This window comes from Lissotriton vulgaris, chromosome 8 (genome assembly GCF_964263255.1).
Source record: "Lissotriton vulgaris chromosome 8, aLisVul1.2, whole genome shotgun sequence".
NCBI lineage: Eukaryota > Metazoa > Chordata > Amphibia > Caudata > Salamandridae > Lissotriton > Lissotriton vulgaris.
The window spans coordinates 266,030,732-266,049,259 of NC_141696.1; the positions used below are offsets into that span (position 1 = coordinate 266,030,732).

The 18,528-nt window shown below is 44.3% G+C and overlaps 1 protein-coding gene across 2 annotated transcripts in view; it reads right to left on the minus strand.

The window, feature by feature from the left end:
* Positions 1–18,528, minus strand: part of NCAM2 (neural cell adhesion molecule 2) — a 1,306,184-nt gene that overhangs the window by 400,012 nt on the left and 887,644 nt on the right. For both annotated transcript variants that reach the window (XM_086934039.1, XM_086934038.1), the window contains one exon: positions 4,777–4,964. In XM_086934039.1, the coding sequence (XP_086790165.1) occupies positions 4,777–4,964 (188 nt within the window). The remainder of the gene's footprint in view (positions 1–4,776; positions 4,965–18,528) is intronic.

The following is an 18,528-nucleotide window of genomic DNA, read 5'->3' on the forward strand; positions in this document are numbered from 1 at the left end:
CATGCGCCACCACAAATGGGCGTTATCAATATTTGTTTGATATTGAATTCTAAAAATAACGACAAAAATTTTACAATTTTATAAAAATGTTAATGTCAGTGTAAACTTTGGCAACAAAATGTAAATAATGCATCAATACCTCCTTTTATTCACCTGTATATATACATATATCAAATGATGGTTTGGAAAACAGACTAGCTATGTCTAATATATGTAGTATGTTCTCAGTTTTAATGCTTCTAATCACATGGTGTTGCAAAAAGAAAAAAATGGTAATTGTAATTTGTGCAATGGACCCTTTAAAAGGGATGTTCTTTTACTTGCCTGACGATCTGTGACCAAGGGCGGACGCCCGAAACGCGTCAGATTTGATGAACTTGCCTTTCCATTAAATACTGCCAAATGAAGATTGGGACTCGCGTGGTTTTTCTGCTCAGCTGCCTTGCCGGTGGTTTGTGATGAAAAATTGCTTTTGATTTATATATATATATATATATATATATATATATATATATATATATATATATATATATATATATATATATATATATATATATATATATATATATATATATATATATATATGTATATATATGTATATATATATATGTATATATATATGTATGTTTATGACAAGCACTTCAATAGGAAATAAAAAGATACCTCTGAATGCTGTGAACTGTGAGTGACTTGAAGATGTGGCTGTCCATCGCTTGATATAGCATTTCTCTTAAAATGCTCTGCTGGCGGTTTTGATTATCTCCATTGATGGCTTCGAGTTGAATGGTTTGATTGTCAACATGAATGGGTAAGCTTTAAATACTTATAAGTTGTTCTTAAGCATTTGGGTCATAGGATAAGAAGGATGTAGAAAGGGTGAGGACAGTCAATAGACAATATGTGATTCTTTTCGGAATTAGATGAACCCTGGTTATCCACAAAGCAGATAAAATTTATTGAAGACCTTTTTGGAAATGTTTACAGCTTCATGGAGAGTGGTAATACATTTCAGATAACAATGTATTTTTAGAAACATTCCACCAAATCTTTTCAGTTTGGGAGGATGGGTGGATGACCAGTATGCTCAGAGTAACGGAAAATTTATGTTTTCATTAGTAAATAGGGTTTATAAATCCCTCTATGTCCACGCTCCAGGTAGTCTGGAGTATGGCAATTAAGAAAGTTACAGACAATAAGGAATTTTGGACAATGTGTTAGCTCTTCGCTAAGCTTCCATTGGAGTGATGTTGGGCCTTAGTAATTTGCGTATTATGCCATAAAACATGTCTGAGTAGATAAATATGATTTTTGATGCCTAGTGGCAAATGTGACAAAAGAAATGACATAACAGCAACTACAACAGCAATCGTTGTAAGATTATAATACGGTGTAAAACAGACAGAGGTGATAGAAGGCGATAACTTTCACACAATTAATCAAGTTGCGGTTGGTATACATAATGGCTTGCAAGATCTAAACCTTCTGAACATGTATTGGGGTTGAACCCAAAGTTTCTGACCAGGCAAATGGGCATGGCAAAGGGCTCCAAAGGCCTATATGGATGGTCGCTAGCTTTTTTCTACCCACGCACAACTTTCAGAGGCTGCTACAGGCTCTGTCCTCAGTGAATTACTAACCGGAGGTTTACATTTGCATTCTGGGTTGCACTCTAGCACATACTCTAAGATTGAAAGCTAGCATATCCCCTAGACAGAACATTTGAACAAACCAGGACTGTGCACCTGCTCACATAACAGCTGCTGCTTTCTGGATACCTGTAATATTATTTATGAGGATTTGAATACCACCAAATCCACAAAAAAGAATTTGAAATACATTTTATTCATATCACAAGGGACAAGACTCCCGTTCTGGGAAGGACATGGCTTTTGTAGTTCGGACTGGACTGTTCCCATGGGGCACAGGGTCAGAGCTGATTTGCATATCGCCATTGTCTAACCCAGGGTGGTGTGGAGTGCAAAAAAACGATGGATTTGGGCCCAGATCTTTGGACTGGGGTGAATGTGTGACATTGATCCACATTCTGTCCATCACCTGTTTTGTTTGCAATTGCCACCATGACAAATGTTGGCACTACAGACTATCAGCATTACTAACAACTAGCATTGATCTGTCTGACCAAGGAAATGATGCTATTGTTAATGTAATGCTACTACTACATAAATATGTGTAATAATAATAATACCGTTCTTTTACTTTACTAATGGTTCTAATTGTACTGTAGAAATATGTTCGATATAAAAATGTATTTCATTCCTCTTACTAAATCACCCTGCTGTTTCGCCATAGATTTACAATCAAATAGGACACATAATTTGAGAATAAAAATAAAATACAAAATATAGACGTGCTAGGAAAGGTGATATTTGAAACATGGCCTTCAAAGAAGTGGCAGAAATCTGCCTAAAAAAAATGTTGGTGTGTGTGTCTGTAGAAGGTTAACTGTGTAAACATCGAAGGTAGGAGAGTTGAAAAGTAAATTATATACATTTACTTAAAAAGTACCGACTCCAGAGGAACGAGAAAACATAGGTTTGAGATAAAATGCAGCTGTTGGAACACTTAGGCCCATGACACTCCGAGTGCTAGCCTGAGTGCAAAACCTAAGTACAGTTTGTGTGGGGCTCCGCATGTTACAGGAGCCGTATCATTAGAGGCTGGAGCCCTACCATTATGCGCTGCTCTGGCACTGCAGAGCCGAGCTTTTGTTTTCATGCCATTAAGGTATCTGAAGTATATACACAGAGGTTGAACTTTCTCACAGTTAATGTATGGACATTAAATAGAACAAGCACCATACTGTATTTAGTGTTTTCATGCATTAACTTGATGCAATTCAGAGTTATATAGACTTTGGACACCTCAAAGACAGCTAGCGCAGCTCATCATGATACTGCCTCAGGTGCCCACATAGCGCGGATTTAGAGTTTCTGTCCTTGTAGAGGGGGATAAAATGCAAATCAACTCCTACCTTTCTGGTGTTTTTAAAAAAAGGAAATGTCTTCTGCTTGCCTATCACATGCATGTGTCAGGTTTTCCCAGCTAAAAATCTTGCAAGAAAAAGCATCTTGCACCTAAGGTACATTCAAGGTTTGCGTGTTTGGGATCCATGCAGGATTAGCATCCGAGCTTTGATCATGGATAAAGGGCCTGATGGATCATTTTCATTTGCCAACCTGGGGTCTTCAATCAACTCAACAACTGGTTTGCGGATGGAAATGCAATTTGTGATGTAACCTATATACTACTAGGTCCTATCACAAATCAGCCGGACTATTGAAGATTACATAGGCAGACCACAATTTGCATTCCCCTGTGCCAGTGCATGAATAGAGACCCTCAAGAAACAACAGACTTCCGTTTCTGTATTTGCTTTCCTAAATTGGGTTTTTTTTGTATCTGCCATGTCAGTTAAAAGCCTTGGGCCTCATTTATGAGGGCGTGCGTCACTTTTACGCCGCCGGTGCGTCACTTTTTGTGACGCATCGGTGGCGTAAAACATGCCTCCTGTTGCGCACTATTTACAAAGTGACGCATTTAAGCAGATGCGTCACTTTGTAAACCCCTGCGCTACATTATACCTGCGTCAGGTATAATGTATGCAGAGAGGGCGTTCCCCCACAAAAAGCCTCGTAATAGTGACGCAGTGAAATCTATGAGATTTCACTGCGTCACTTTTATGACGCTGTTGCGTCAAAATCTTGCGCCTACCTCACAGCAGGCGTAAGACTGACGCAAGCCCTTTCACATGGGGCTTTCCCCATGTGAAAGGACGCACCATGTGAAAGGACGCATTGCTGGAGTTGCGTCACTTTTGTGACACACTCCAGCAATGCGTCACTTTTGCGCTTAGAAATATTGACGTATCTGTATTTCCTTGCGCAATGATGCGTCATATTGTAAATATGACGCATCATTGGGGTCGCAAGGAGGTCGCAATGAAAAGTGACGCATCGCTGTTTTCTCGCAGCGATGCGTCACTTTTCATAAATGAGGCCCCTTGAGTGCTGCTTTAAACAAAGAAAAAAGGAATCACGTTGGGAAGAAATCAGGGGAGCAGGCAGTGGTCCTCTGGACATGATTCTTGAAGGGAAAGTTCCCCAAAGAACCATCTTGTCCTTTACGCATCAGTTACAACCAAAAGTTGGGGTTGGAAACTCCTCACTGGTATGTAACCTCTGAAGGGCGGAGATACCTCTTGTACGCCCCCTCATTTTTGTGATTCGGTACGTATTGTAAAAGTTAATGAGTTAGAGTTTTCTTACTTTTGCACTTTAAGAAAAGCCTTACAGAGTTTGCGTACACTGCCATTTTGTGAATCAAGGGTTTGCAAACACACCTTTGTATATCATACTCCAAGTGCCTTGCGAATAAATGTCTGGAAAGAATATTCCAGTTTTGCTAACACCCTCTGAATCATGCAGGGTTTGCTGATATGTGCTACTCAGAAGTGACTCTTGGAATATTGCAGAATCTGAGAGCGGGGTAGCAATGCTCTGTACATTGTAAACATACCTGGGTTCACATAAAATATGCATTGGAATCAAAAGTGGTGTTGAGCAAACATGACACTTTGAATTTTTCACGTGATTCTCTTTCTGCTCTTGAGATAAACTGAATAATTGTTTTTTGTTCTAACCCAGTAGTTCAACATGAATCATGGCTTTCTGCAGCACAGAAAGTTTAATGAAATGACCTCAGCCAGTGAGCCAGAAATGCGCACTTTTAGATTTCCACATCGCATTTTAATCTTACCTCTAATAGCATTTTAGTTTCAAGGCCATAGGTTTTTTTATTGGTGGAATTATTTGCTGGTAATGCTAATTTTCCTCGCTTCCACGAAATTGATGCTGGCGGATTAGATGCCACATCACAGCTGATGTTAATTGGATTTCCTTCCCAAGAATAATACGTTGTTTGATTTGAGACAAACTTTGGTGCATCTGAAAGAAAAAGAAATAAGTTTGTGATTTCAAACGCTTGGACTGAAAAGCCACCCTGACATATTTACATTCCGACGTATTAGTCAACACCATAACATTCCGAGTTGAGTCCTTTGTGCAATAATGTCACACTGGAGATGCCCAATCCGACATTTTGGTTCGCTATTTTAAGCACCGAGGGGCATATTATCAAGGGGGTTTATCTCCGCTTTTTTGGCTTTAAAAGCCAAGAAAGCGGAGATAAAATTATCTCCTTATTACCTAGCTGTCGCTAACACCAGTTAGCGACAGCTAGTAGGAGATAGCGACCATCCTGGGCCCCACTTTGCATGTCAGTGATATTTATCACTAATGACATGCAAAGTGGGCGTGCTAAGATGTTAGCGACTGGAAACAGTCGCTAACATCGCTATCTCCTATTACCAACTTTTGGAGATATTCGCGCTAAGCGCGAATATCTCCAAAAGCTAACACATGCCCCTGAGCAGTTCTTAGCCATGTTATCCAATGGGAGGTGGATAACATGGCTAAGAGCATTAGCTCGGTAATGCATGAATATCGCTGACTTTTCAGCGATATTCATGCATTGCGGCGATTTTTATCGCATTTGCGGTAAACCTTGGCAATACCAAGGTTTATTTGCGGTAAACATCGCCGCAGCTCAGCTGTAAATTTTTGTCTCTAACCAAGCAATAGCGATAATTATCGCTATTGCTTGGTAATATGCCCCGCAAATATTACTAAAAATAAAAACATAAGCACCAATTATATCATGCCAAGAATATTGTCTGAAAAAAGCCAACGGTTGATTTTACCTCTGTATTTCGAATAAACATGCTTTACTGTCATTTCTTTCAAGAGTCAACTGGAAACCCCCAAATAATAGACTTTACTTTATTTCAATAATGAGAACGTATCACTTCTGTGCATCACTTTGGGAGGTGAGGCATTTAAAGATTCTAAATTTGAATAGCGCAAAATAATAATTTTGAAAGCTAACACCTCTCAGTTCTGAATGGCCAGTAGTCTGATGATAAGAGCGCATTTGTTATGTGAAATAACCAATTCGCCCAATGCCTTCTTACCTTTTCAGCATTTCCACCCTCACGCACATGGATCACTTCAGACACTGCCCTCTATTAATATCCATTGGTTAGGATTCCATCAAGGGAGCCATTGGAGACAGCTGTCATATCACAATGTGTTTCTTAGCCATGATCAATAAAAGTGATTACATCTTGAGATCAACCCTAAAATCAGTAACCACACAAGTACTGGTATTTTACAACAGATTAGCATGAATTATGAGCTATTATCCTACTGGTAATATAAGATTTATTGTGATCATGATTAGAAAATAAGTGTAAAAATGAATAAAAGAGAGATCCCTAAATACACCCCAATCATATTTCATTACACATGCCTAATGTATTAGTCTAATTCCTATATAAATTATAACTATCTGTTATACTGTAGGAAAATCTGCTTTGCCCCACCCTATTTAGAAATATATGTTATATCTTTTTCTTGCATGGTGGTGCCGGAGCAGGAATTTTTATATTACAAAGGTTGGGTATAATCATCATAGAAGCCCCGCCATTGGTTGTATGGACCTTTGTTACTCGACGAGGAGAGTGGGTAATGAGCTATCATTTACATTCATTTCCATAGATAGTGTAGACCAACAGGAACTTCAGAGGAAACTACAAAGAGAAGAGCAGTGAGATTAAGGGGATGTATTAATCCAAAGCACTAGTTCATTAAGAATTACATTAATAGTCATTATTATTACAGATTCAAAGGATCTAGAAGTCGATATTTTAAAATAAGGTAAAACTGAACATTACGAGTATTGCAAATAGAATGCAGAATATGCAACATGTGGGTTTAATAAAGGAATCCCTAATCTAAATTAAGTAACGATAGATCAGGAAAGGCCATTTAGTCAGGCAGTTAAGATACAGTGTCAGCTTCAGAAAACTAAATGAGGGTTTCTGATGAGAGAATTGTAATGAAGCCTTTGCATTGAAGCAGTGGAGAGTAACAGAGTTGAGAAGATTCTTCTCAGTTCCAAGTCAGCAAGCAACCCCGAGGCTTTTATCTAATTAGTCTAAGAAACATATGCTATTATAATATTTAAAAAAAAAACACTTGTTCTAACATTTCAGAGTGTTATAACAATTGTGAACCAATCATTATCCTTCAAGCTCTGTGGGAAAGTATACTCTGATATTCTTCAGACTTTGAGTGCCATTTGTACCCATACTTGAGGGTGGCCCAGGAAGACTGCTCATCCTGCCCACTAAGGAAGGGATCACACCTAGAGCAAACGCAGGCGGGGTGAGAATTAACTGGTCTCTTATACTCCCATGGGTTAACCCACGAGTTGGACATGATTGCTAACAATAAGGATGGACCAGTTCATCCTACATTCAAAGGGAGATGTTGTCACTTGTTTATTGATTTTATTTTTGTTTCCCCTTTACTGAAAAGAGATGTATCCAATTTTAATATTGAACACAGCACTTACAGTGATCATAACCCACTCACTTTAGTGCTTGCTGTCCAGTCGCAGTATTAAATAGCCGGGCAGGGGGCTCTTCGATTGAGGTGACAACCAAAGCAGAAGGATGAGATGTGCCTAGATAGACACTGTCGCTTTTAATATTTCCTTATTTGACAGGGGTTACCAGGAAATACTGAAATGTTTAGATTTAGACGTGGAAGGGGTAGAGTTAATAGAGGCCTTTAGGAATATTGCAAATCTGGTGGACAACTTGCTGAAGTCCGCAACACATGTGCCCAGTGGGGGCGCTCCTAAGTGGTTTGATAGTCAATGCTCACAGGCTTTAAGAAAGTTAAAAGCAGCACTTAAGCAGACACCAAGGGAAAGGGAGGGGGTGGCGGCTTGCCGTATAAGTTATAAGCAAGCAGTCAAAAGGACGAAAGGGCCAACTCCAGCGCAAAGCCTGGGTGGAGCTTACCAAGGCGGCAAAATTGAAAGACTCTGTCCGTTTTTGGAGAGTGATTAATAACCCATGCTTTATGGATTCGAACAAGCCGGGGTTAAGCAATATTATTCTCCCAGATGAATGGCAGCTACACTTGCAGGGATTGTATAACCACTCACATAGCCGGGTCGAGTCACAGACCCCAATACCAATATCAAATACTAATTTTGTGACCCTCTCCTTTGATGAAGTGAGTCTAGGAAATGAGGGCCTGATGAGAAACAAGGCACTGGGACCAGATGGGATCCCACCAGACCTCCTTCGCAGTAACAAGAAGGTCTGGGCCTCTTTCTTAACCATGGTATTGAATGCTGCAATAACTTCAGCAATGCCAGCATCTTGGTCCTCTGCCATCATTGTGCCTATCTTTAAGAAAGGCGACAGGGACATTCTACACAGTTATCTCCCCATATCCTTGAGAGATGTTTCAGCGAAGTTCTTGGGACGAGTTAGTTTAAACAGGTTGATGGATTGGGCAGAGGATAAACACATTATTTCGGATGCCCAATATGGGTTCCGCCCAGGGAAATCCACCATAGACCAATGCCTTAACATGTATCTCATTACTACAAAATACGCAGTAGCCAAGTCAGGGGCGTTATACCTAGGCTTTATGGACCTCACTGCGGCCATTGACCACGTGAACCGTCGCAAATTGTGGGTAATCATGGGTGAATTTGGGGTTGGACCAGGCATTAATAAATATTCTTCAATCACTACACTCCAATACTACAATCAATCAATCAATCAGTGACACTTATAAAGCGCGCTACATACCCGTGGGGTCTCAAGGCGCTGGGGGGGGGGGAGCCGCTACTGCTCGAACAGCCAGGTCTTCAGCTTCTTCCTGAAGGAGAGGTGGTCTTGGGTCAGGCGCAGGTCGGTCGGGAGGGAGTTCCAGGTCTTGGCGGCCAGGTGGGAGAAGGACCTTCCTCCTGTAGTCGCTCTTCGGATGCGGGGGACGGCGGCGAGGGCGTGGTTGGCTGATCGGAGGTGGCGTTTGGGAGCGTAGAAGTTGACTCGGCTGTTGAGGTAGCTCGGGCCTTGGTCGTGTAGGGCTTTGTGTGCGTGGGTGAGGAGGCGGAAGGTGATTCTTTTGTTGACGGGGAGCCAGTGAAGGTCTCGCAGATGTCCGGAGATGTGGCTGGTTCGTGGGATGTCGAGGATGAGTCTGGCTGAGGCGTTCTGGATCCGCTGGAGTCTCTTCTGGAGCTTGGCGGTGGTCCCGGCGTAGAGGGCGTTGCCGTAGTCCAGTCGGCTGGTGACGAGGGCCTGGGTGACGGTCTTCCTGGTCTCGGTGGGGATCCACCAGAAGATCTTCCGTAGCATGCGTAGGATGTTGAAGCATGCCGAGGAGACGTTGTTGACTTGCCTGGTCATGGAGAGGGAGGAGTCCAGGATGAAGCCCAGGTTGCGTGCATGGTGTGTCGGTTTGGGTGCGGTGCCCAGGGCGGGAGGCCACCAGGAGTCGTCCCAGGCGGAGGGAGAGGAGCCCAGGATGAGGACCTCCGTCTTGTCCGAGTTCAGTTTCAGGCGGCTGGTCGTCATCCACTCGGCTACCTCTTTCATCCCTTCGTGCAGGTTGGCTCTGGCGGCGGCGGGGTCGTTGGTCAGGGAGAGGATCAGCTGGGTGTCGTCGGCGTAGGAGATTATGCTGAGGTTGTGTTTGCGTACGATGGCCGCGAGGGGGCTCATGTAGACGTTGAAGAGGGTGGGGCTCAGAGATGATCCTTGGGGGACGCCGCAGATGACTTCGGTGGCCTCTGACTTGTACGGTGGTAGGCGGACTCTCTGTGTTCTCCCGTCGAGGAAGGAGGTGATCCACTCCAGCGCCTTGTCCTGGATTCCGACGTTGCTGAGGCGCCGTACTAGGGTGCGGTGGCAGACCGTGTCGAATGCCGCGGAGAGGTCTAGGAGGATGAGGGCCGCTGTTTCTCCATTGTCCATCAGGGCTCGGATGTCGTCGGTGGCGGCGATGAGGGCGGTCTCGGTGCTGTGGTTGGCTCGGAAGCCGGACTGTGAGGGGTCGAGGGATCCGTTCGTCTCGAGGAAAGCGGCCATCTGCTTGTTGACGGTCTTCTCGATGACTTTGGCTGGAAACGGGAGGAGCGAGATGGGGCGGTAATTCTTGAGGTCGGTGGGGTCCGCTGTTGGTTTCTTGAGTAGGGCGCTGAGTTCGGCGTGTTTCCAGGTCTCGGGGAAGATGGTGGTGTCGAGGGATGTGTTGATGATGTCTCGCAGGTGGGGTGCGATGACAGCGTCGGCTTTGTTGAAGACGTGGTGAGGGCAGGGGTCGGTCGGTGATCCGGAGTGGATGGAGTTCATCGTGCGGATGGTGTCTTCGGTGCTGATCGGGGTCCAGGCGTGGAGGGTGGTGGTGGGGGGTGGTTGTTCGGTCATGGTGTGCGTTGGTTGGTTGTTGAAGCTGTTGTGTATGTCCGCGATCTTGTTGTGGAAGTATGAAGCCAGGGAGTTGCAGAGGTCTTGCGATGGGGTGATGTCGTTGTTTCCTGCGCTGGGGTTGGAAAGCTCTTTGACGATGTTGAAGAGTTCCTTGCAGTTGTGTGCGTTGTTGTCCAACCGGTCCTTGAATGCTGTTTTCTTGGCGGCGCGGATCAGCTGGTGGTGTTTCCGGGTGGCAAGTTTGAAGGAGGTCCTGTTGTCCGGTGTCGGTTCCCTTCTCCAGACTTTCTCGAGGGCTCGGCAGTTCTTCTTGGAGCTCTTGAGTTCGTTGGTGAACCATGGGGCTTTCTTGCTGCCGGGTCTGCTGGGCGGGGTCCTCAGTGGGGCGAGTTCGTCCGCGCAGTTGCTGATCCACTTCGTGAGGTTGTCGGCGGCCTGGCTGGGGTTCGCTGAGCTGGCAGGAGGGTGCTGGCTCAGGGAGGTGGCGAGCTGGTCTGCTGTGATCTTGTTCCAGCTTCTGCGGGCGGTCTGTTGCTGGTGGTGGTGGGTCGTTGTTTTCTTGAAGGTGAAGTGGACGCAGCTGTGGTCCGTCCATTGAAGCTCTGTGGTGTGGCTGAAGTTGATGTCCTTGCTGGATGAGAAGACAGCGTCGAGTGTGTGTCCGGCGAGGTGGGTGGGGGTGGACACCAGTTGCTTGAGTCCCAGGTTGGTGAGGTTGTCGAGCAGGGTGCTGGTGTTGCGGTCGTTGTTGTTCTCCAGATGGAAGTTGAGGTCTCCCGGGAGGATGTAGTCAGCGGAGGGGAGGGCATGTGGGCTGACGAAGTCGGCGATGTCCTCGCTGAATTGTGTGCGTGGTCCAGGGGGTCGGTAGATCAGGGTGCCTCTGAGGGTGGTGTTCGGGTTGGTGTGGATCTGGAAGTGCAGGTGTTCGGCGGTGGTCAGGGAGTTGTCGGTGCTGGTCGTGAGACGGATGGTGCTCCTGTGGATGATGGCGATGCCTCCTCCCATCTGGTTGGCGTTTCGGTCCCTCCGGACGATCTTGTAGCCCTCTGGGATGGCGATGGCGATGTCGGGAGCTGAAGAGGCGTTCATCCAGGTCTCCGTGAGGAAGGCAACGTCTGGAGCTGTGGTGTCGAGGAGGTTCCAGAGTTCGATGGCATGTCTGTGGATGGAGCGGGTGTTGAGCAGGATGCACTTGAGGTGGGTACTGCTGGTGTTCGGCTTGGTGGGTGCTGGTGCGAGGCAGGTCTGGATGCAGGTGAACTTGCAGGCGTGGCAGCTGAAGGGTCCGTGGGTACGTCGTGGAGAGGCTTGATGGCATTCTGGGAGTCGGCCGGTGTTGAGAGCGGTGAGGGTGGCGGCGGAGTACGTCAGGCGGGTCGGTCGGGGTCTTCGTGGGCCAGGGGTCCTGGCGCTGGTCGCGATCCGGTCGCGGACGGGCGTAGACGGGCTTACCTTTGGCACGCCTTCGGCGCACAATCGGCGCGCCCGCTGCGCGTGACCGCTGCGCGTCCGCACGGTCGCCATTTAAGGCGAAGTGCGCGGGTGGGCGGAGCAGCTGGGAGGCGGGAGCGGGGAGGGAGCAGAAGAGAAAAAGGGGCGGGGCCAATGGCGGTGGCGGGAAGCGAGAGCGGAGGGCGGCGAGGTAGGCGGCCAATCAGGAAGGAAACTGGACACGGCACAGGGGATACAAAGAAATTAACAGGCACAAATTTAGGGCAAAACAAATAAAAACGGCAAAATACGCGAGCAGACGGCAGAAACAGACAAGCACAAATTACGGGCAAAACGAGGAAAAACAGCAAAATACGCGAGCAGACGGCAGAAACAGACAAGCACAAATTACGGGCAAAACGAGGAAAAACAGCAAAATACGCGAGCAGACGGCAGAAACAGACAAGCACAAATTACGGGCAAAACGAGGAAAAACAGCAAAATACGCGAGCAGACGGCAGAAACAGACAAGCACAAATTTAGGGCAAAACAACTGGGAAACCAGAGGGGAGCGACCACGGCGTCAGTGAGGCCGGCGGCGAGGCAGAAGGCAGGCAGAGGGGGAACACACGCAGCAGCTGGTGGCCGTGCGGCGCGGGGGTGTCCCACAAGTGTCCTACAGCTCCTGTTAGATACACACAGGAAGGAAGGTAACATACTTTAATAAATGCACAAGTGGGGTCACACAAGGAAGCATACTAGCATCGTTTCTGTTTACTTTATACGTTAACGGCCTAGATTCCACCTTGAGCGCCAATAAAGCAGACCCCCTTAGAATAGATGCAAGAGCGGTTCCGGTCCTGCTCTACGCAGATGACCCGGTGCTCCTTGCCCGCACCCCAAATGGCTTGCAGCTTTTATTTAATGGTTTTGTGAAGTTAATGGAAAACGTGATGCATGTCCCCCAATCTTTCAAAATCGTATGTTATGGAAATGATGAAGAAGCCAAGTAAATCCTATAATTACATCTCACAACCTAGGCAAAGTTCCAGCTTTTGCATATTTGGGATTGTATTTCGTCTGTCATTTGAATTTTAAACATTTACCAGAGGAGAAGTGTTTGGCCCTGACTAGATTCACAGGTTCCATTGCAAATTTAGCATGAAGGTTAGGATGTTGGACTCCAGGCATGATTTTAAATGTATACAATTCAATCTATTGCTTTAAGGTTTTATATGGAAGCGAGGTGTGGGAATTCGCCAAGGTTAATTAATTGCAAAGGGAAGAGAATAAATATCTGAGGGGTCTATTGAAGGTCTCCCATAGTACCCCGGCATTTAGTGTTCATGAAGACATGGGGATCAATTATATTTCTGTCCTGGTAGTAGTCAAGCCCCTTCTATGTTGGCTGAAGCTTTGGACAAATGCAGGGCCGGGTCCGACAAGGCTGGTAAGCCAGGATTCTCTTTCCCTAGACCATGCATTGAAATTTCCCTGGATAAAATATGTCAGGGATTCTTTTTCTATTTAGGGCATTCAGACTTATTCACTAAACCAGACAAAATATTAACTCAGGACAAGGCTGTCATTAAAGATTTGTATATGAAGTTTACCATGGCACAACGCGAAGCCACTGAACTCGCTAAACACACGGTGAGAGACCACAGTTTAGTTAAAACAACCCAGGGTATAGAACCATATTTAACACTATTGATGAGTGCACATGATAGACTTTTAATTACGCGTTTTAGATTACATTTTATTAATCATTTATTGGCGGTACCGGCTGCTTTTATTATGAACCCAGAAGAGAGAGGGCCCTGTGGCTGTGACAATAGGTCTCCACAGGATACGCTGCATCTAGTTCTTCTGTGCCCGTATGACACCTACCCTAGAAAAATGATTTTGAAGGGCCTGATAAGGAAAGCTAGATTTAGGAAAGCATGCATACCATTATTGTTTTTAAAATTGTTGTCAGATGTTTTTACACTTTTTTGTGTGTCCAACTTTTTAAGAGCTGCTTTAAATCTAAGAACCACGAGGGGGGACTGAAGTCCAGAGGTATTTTGGCCATGCCCTCCTACAATTTAGGGTTAACGGTTATAGTAGATCATTCATGCCTCTACCTTTAACCTTTTCTCTAATGTGTCTTATATGGGAAATGATTGGTATTTAAAGCCAGTGATCTAGGGAGGAAGATTGATTGTACATAAAAATAGTTATAATCATACATGTGGCAGCCCTCTTATAGTTCTTTTTGCGGTGTGAGTGACTGTTCTATGTAATGCACCTATTATGGTTATTCCTTGTATGCTGAGTAAGAATAATAATAATATATCTTGTGATATATTTTATTGAATGAATTCTTATTTAATTGCTTTTGTGATTTGTTTTCAAATCGAATAAAGTTTATGAAATGAAAAAAATGAAATGACTTTGGTGAAAACAAGACTATGTGCTTGAGTTGCTTTACTGGAAAGAATCTAAGTTCAGACAGCTCTTCCCACCAGTTGCACTTCCTGGCATCTTCTCCCCCTCCCAGTGAGAACCTCACTATCAGTCTCTAATACACAACAAATTCCTGTTCAGTAGCAGAAGGCTTCTGAAAAAACACAGCATCTGCTGTAGGAAGAAAGAAAGGGGACACATACTGTGCAAAACAAGCACAAAACTTAGTGAGCAGGTCTCCTAGCCATTAAACATGTAAAGTCGACATTCAAAATTGGATTCATATTTTGCTAATCTAATTCATTACAACAAGTAAACCTGTGCGTTGCTTTTATACCCGAGTGTGGTTATCTACTACAAATTATATGGCAAAAATACATTGTAAAATGCACTTTGTTAATGAATGCATTATATTATTGCTAATGAAGAATTTCACTCCATCAGTAGTGTCTGTCGAAAGGGGGGGCGTTCTGTTTTTGATCAACTATTGTTTCTGGTACACTGAATTGTGATCAATTTGTTTAGATACCAGTAAGTATGCACAAGCTGCTGCTATTGCACCTCTCAGTTCATCTAATATGGAATAGAGCAAGGCTATTTATAGATTTGGGGCCACCGCGAAGGCAAGTTGCTGCAGAGCTTGACAAAATCCTTTAGTGGCATGAGTTACATACATTTTTTTTGTTTTCCTCGTTTTTGCACCTTAGAGATGAAGTTTCACTTAAACATGCTTGTTGACTGATATGTAATTCATGGATTCCCGAACTTTGGTCTATCCCCGAGAATAGTACTTAATCAGTGATTTAACCCAGTTAGTCTTAATGGTGTCGAATGACAGTTGTTTATTTGTTTGGGATGAAAACACGACGTGCCCCCATAATTCAGACCTTATATATATTTTTTTTCTTCTGGTTTAGATTATTTCCCTGACGAAGCACTATTCCAGTCCGAAATGCATTGGGACTGATCATGTGGGATGACAAATTTTTTGATTGGAATTAAATACAATGTTCATTGGAATGAAATTTACAATTCCGTGAAGAAATACAGAACTTGTTCAAATTGATAAAGAAAAACTGCAACAAACTTTATTGGATTTGATTTGATTATTGACTGAAATACCTTAATGGTAACATCAAAGCGGTGCGCGGGGGGACAACCCTCAACGAGGGTTGCTTATTGATGACTAGTTGACGCTGGATTGTCCAGGAAGCGAAGCCCCAGCCTTGCACGCTACAACTTCACACACTGAACACTTTGTCTGGTATATATTGCAGTGCGAGTCCTACAACCCCATTACATAAAAATGCATCATAATGTTACTACCTTGAAATGCCCAGATTAGCATTACGCAAATCCGTCCTCTAGGCCGAAGAGGCCTGAAACTACTTTCAAGTGGTCCAATGTGCTCTGTACACAAACAATATTCATGTTATCATGCATCTAGTTCTGTTTACCATATTACATCACATATACATTTTATAAACGGTATGGCATTAACTTCTTCAAATGAGCAAATGCCCTATTGAAGTCTGTCTCCATAAGGTCATCTGAAAAGTACATGCATCATTTCACTATAGTCTTCATTAGAATACGTCCATGTATGCTCAATATGCTTTATTCAATGTTCATAGGTGTCTGTATCTCTCCTCTGTCTCTATTGTCCAAATAGAGTCTGTGATTACCACAGCATTTTATACAACTCCTGTTAACAAGTGCTTCAGATGACTTTCACTATTCTCAGATATTGTATAAATTGCCCCAAACCATTCCCAAAAATTCTTGAAATTACATTATGCACCACAAACACAAAAGTCCCCCACAGCCTTGAATTAATTTTCCAGTTGAAAAATCCAAGTCAGTTGCTACTAAACTGCAGTCTGACCTCCACCATGGAGGAACATTGTGGGTAATTGTGGTCTCATAATATACTGTTTGTTAGACATGGGGCTCTCTAATTGGCAGAGGTAGGTACCTTTCTCCAAATAGGAACCCTTGTTTCTAGTCAGGGTAAGGGGGATACACTTGTAAAATAACCCCTGCTCACACCCCCTGATAGCTTGGCACGAGCAGACAGGCTTATCTCAGGGGCAGTGTTAAAGCATTTGTGAACACATATAGTAATACAGTGAAAACACTACAAATGGACACCACACCACTTTAGAAAAATAAGTAAACTTTATCTACACCAACAAGACCCAAAAAGACATACATCCTGATTCATGAAAGACCCGTTTTGCGAGTCTCTAATAGCCATTCATAAGCAATCGCTATTACAGGCTCGCAAAACGGGATTCATGTAGGAATAGCCAAAAAAAATGCGATTCCTACTTATTCCTTATTTGCGATTAGCAATAAGACATGTGTGTGTACAACATGCAACTCAGAAAAATGCTTTGAAAAGCATTTTTCTGAGTTTTCGCTATTTACCACAAGGTTTGACCTCGCGGTAAATAGCGGCCCCAAAATTGCGATTTCGCAATTTGAAAATGGATGATGAATTGCTTTTAAGGAATCTAAAATAGAGATTCCTTAAATGTAATTCATCGCAAATTTGTGATATCGCTATTACCGATTTTTGCATTTGGGATGATGAATCCCAAATGCAAAAATCGCACTCGCAAAGGGCCAGATTCTCAGAATCTGGCCCTTTGCGAGCGCTATTCAGCTTGATGAATCAGGCTGAAAAATCCAACTTATAATACTCTTAAAAATAGTTATGTGTAAAATAACCTTTAAATTGCAGGAAAAGCGTGAAAATACAGTTCCTCCAACTCAGTAGCTCTATCCAGGGCTACCACAATACTGAATATTACAGAGTCTAACAATTCTAGCTAACCGCATCGATATGGGCTACCAAAAGGGTTGACAGACTTGGAGACAGTGCCTTTTGTTGTTGCGGTCGACACGATGATACGAGCCAGTCCGGGGTAACAGTCGCAATTTCGAGAAGAGATAGAACCATTGCAGCATGCGGTGTCCTCACAGCTCGGTGGCAGACAGCGGCTCGTTGACAGAGTCGGAGAGACCAAGGCTTGTATTGAAGGGTGAGGCTGTGCTCAATGTGGTGCTGGCAGGTCACAATGTGGTGACGGTGACAGTCAGGTTTTGTGCTGGGTAGCGACGGAGTCGATGATGTCGGTGCAGCATGTAGCAAAGCAGTGCAGAGTGCGGTGCCCAGAGGAAGGGTGCCAGCATCGGCTCGTTAACTGAGTCAGGTGAGACCAGGGTTGCGTTGCAAAACGAGGTGGTGGGCTCTACGTTGCCTTCAGGATATGGAATCCTGTGATGGACTCGGAAACAGAGTCCTGTACCCTTTTCTTCTCCAGCCAACTGAAACCAGCAGTTCCAGACTCGGCGCTCAGAAGCTTGTTGAGGTCGTTGATGTTCCTGAGACCTTGTGAACAGGGGCAAGCTCAATTCAAGCCCTTGGAGATCTTCCTCAAGCAGGGAACACCACACACAGCAAAGTCCTTTTCTCCTTTTTTTGGAAGCAAGTAGCCACTGCAGGTCAACCCCAGACAGCAAACAGCACAGGGGCAGTATACCTCCTCAGCTTCTCCAGCTCTTCTCCTTGGCAAAGGTTCCTCTTGATTCACAGAAGTGATCTAAATTTCTGTGGTATGGGCCCAAATATTTATACTACAAAATCCTTTGTTCTCTGGTGGCAGAGAAGCCCTTCGCTTAGTCCAAACTGGTTCCGTCCTCTCTGGTGCAGCTTCCTGGCAGGAGGTGGAGACAGCATTGTCCTTGGCAGGCCAGGCCTATTCAGGTGAAAGGAAATCTCCTCCTCCTACTCTAAATGCAGCCTAGGTCTATTCAGCTGAGCCCTGACTCTCTGGAGCCACTGCTTCTCCCCGGCCCCTGCCATCCAAAAGCCAGACATGCAATACACAAAGTTAGCAGAGGCACACTGAAAGGCTAAGCAAGAAAACATAGAATGTAAAAATCACACTCACTAAAAGATGCATTTTAACATTCTGATTTCAGTCTTATCAAACTTTCATTTCCTGCCTAGTTCCCAGGGGTGTTATGTTTATAAGATTTTATAAAGCAACTCCCCATTCTATCCTATGGAAACACGTAGCCTTGCAATAGTAAAAAACAATATTGGCAGTAATTCACTATCAGGACATGCCACACACACACACCAGGGCATGTCCTACCTTTCACATACACTACAACCTTCCCACAGGGGTACCTTGGGCCTACCTTAGGGGTGACTAACATGTAAGAAAAGGGAGGGTTAGGGCCTGGCAAGTGTTACA